The sequence below is a fragment of the Limulus polyphemus genome, unplaced genomic scaffold (assembly GCF_000517525.1).
Source record: "Limulus polyphemus unplaced genomic scaffold, Limulus_polyphemus-2.1.2 Scaffold78, whole genome shotgun sequence".
Classification (NCBI taxonomy): Eukaryota; Metazoa; Arthropoda; class Merostomata; order Xiphosura; family Limulidae; genus Limulus; species Limulus polyphemus.
The window spans coordinates 1,008,666-1,010,703 of record NW_013665688.1 but is presented as its reverse complement, the minus strand read 5'-3'; the positions used below and the strand labels follow the sequence as shown (position 1 = coordinate 1,010,703).

The 2,038-nt window shown below is 28.8% G+C and overlaps 1 protein-coding gene across 2 annotated transcripts in view; it reads left to right on the top strand.

The window, feature by feature from the left end:
• LOC106467272 (glycogen synthase kinase-3 beta-like) overlaps positions 1-2,038 on the top strand; it is a 47,231-nt gene that overhangs the window by 40,560 nt on the left and 4,633 nt on the right. For both annotated transcript variants that reach the window (XM_013927604.2, XM_013927613.2), the window contains one exon: positions 130-316. In XM_013927604.2, coding sequence (XP_013783058.1) covers positions 130-316 — 187 coding nt within the window. The remainder of the gene's footprint in view (positions 1-129; positions 317-2,038) is intronic.

The window sequence follows — 2,038 nt, the reverse complement described above, 5'->3', positions numbered from 1 at the left end:
ATAGTATGGTACTTAAACAAATCAGAAATTAAGGAAGACTGAAAAGAATAATAAGTCTTTATTTTGTAATTGTAATGTTTGAATTATGTTATTTTAATCATTTATCACACAAATTTTAAACATTTTTAGGTATTCCGAGCTCGGACACCTCCTGAAGCCATTGATCTTGTTGCAAAGTTACTAGAATATACTCCATCAGCTCGTATCACTCCTCTGCAAGCATGTGCTCATACTTTTTTTGATGAATTACGTGAACCAGGGACAAAATTACCGACTGGGAGAGAATTGCCACCTTTATTTAATTTTACTGAGAATGGTAACTGAAACTTTTAAAAGTTAGAACTTTTGTTACTTAACAATAGAGTTGATACCTAATCACATAAGATATTAAAGGATTTATTATAAATAATGACAATATTGTTAACTAGAGATAACTAGATTTACTTAGGACTTAAACAGGAGAGGAGATAGCTCTACACTTACAATTAGCGGATATAAATTTATTAAAATATTAATTAAATGAATATTTTTAGTTATTTCTTATACTTTGTACTATGTCTTAGAAAAGAATAACACAGTGGTAAGCAGGGCAATATCCAGGAATTTGGGATTAGTTCTCTTCCCAAAATTTCTTTTTGGGATGTTTCACAGGTTTTTAAATCTGTGACAAAAATACTTACTTGTCTGAAGTTTTAAGATGGATTTTCAAAATATGACTGAAACTGTTGTTAATTCTAGACTCAGGTCTCAGTGTGTATTAATTTATAATTGTAATGTATATATTTAGATTTGAAGCTCTTAGCTTTCCTTTATTATAAATTATGCATCATATAGATCTAAAACAACATATCCCGACCCTTAGGTTTATAAGTACACTCAAAGGAGAAAATCGTAATTACATTGGAGCTGTAAGTGAATAAATTTTATTCATAATTGTTCATTAACTTGAAGGCCATTTCATATGCATTGGAATGATAGGTACTTCTGACATCTTGACTGTTGTATTTGGATCAGGTTAACTGTTATTGAGTTGTTTAATATCTTTTGTTGTGGTTGATAGTGGTGCTTGATCATTTATATTTTCTTAATCATTTATTTTTTAGTTATTATTTGACACCAGATTTCTTGTTAGTATTATATTCAGGCTCATATATTATTTTCATGGCTGTTGTGCATTAACATCTGTCTGGTGTTTATTAGTTAAACCAAACCTAGTATCCATTATAAGCAGTTAATGCTCTCCAGTAAAATTTTTATTTGCTAGTAACGAAGCTTTCTCACAAGTGAACGTGGAAATTGCTCTTTACTGTGTAAGATTTATTTGTACTGTGTATCATGCACATATGAAACTGGTGACGTTCAGTATCCTACTTTATTTAAAAGTAAAATGTCGTAGGAAGTAGTTAGACATGCAGATCTATATACACAAAGTATCTTTCTTTTCTGTCAATTTCTTTACATTTTCTATGTATTTTTATACAGTAACATATATTAATACCAGTTCTTTTTGTAGTTTATTTGTAATTTGACAAAATACGTATTTTGAATTCACAAAATATCAAAAATTGTCATCTGTAGTGAATTTAAAAGTGAGAGTTTATGGCCTGATTGTCCAGTTTTTTGGGTTTCTAATAGACCTATAAAAATTTTTCATAACAAAAATCTGCAAAAGTCAAGTACTAATGTACATGATCTAATGTACTTTTAAGTCTAATATAAAAATGTTTGAGTTTTACAATTGAATGCAAAATTGGTCTGTATATACTTCTTCAAAATACTAGCACAGCAAGACTTTTAAAAATTGAATAGTTTATAAGTGGTTAAATGCAGATATGTGCAAGTCTTCACAACTGTAGGCTTGAACATATTTGGAACAAGTTTTATTGCATTTTATACTAAAGACAGTAAAATAAAATAAACAAAAGCTTCTGCTGTATTTTCTGAAAAACAAAGTGCTATTTCCAGGAGGATTATCCTAAGAATAACAAAGATAATTAAAGACGTAATGTATATATGTAATTATGCTCCTTCCTTTTAA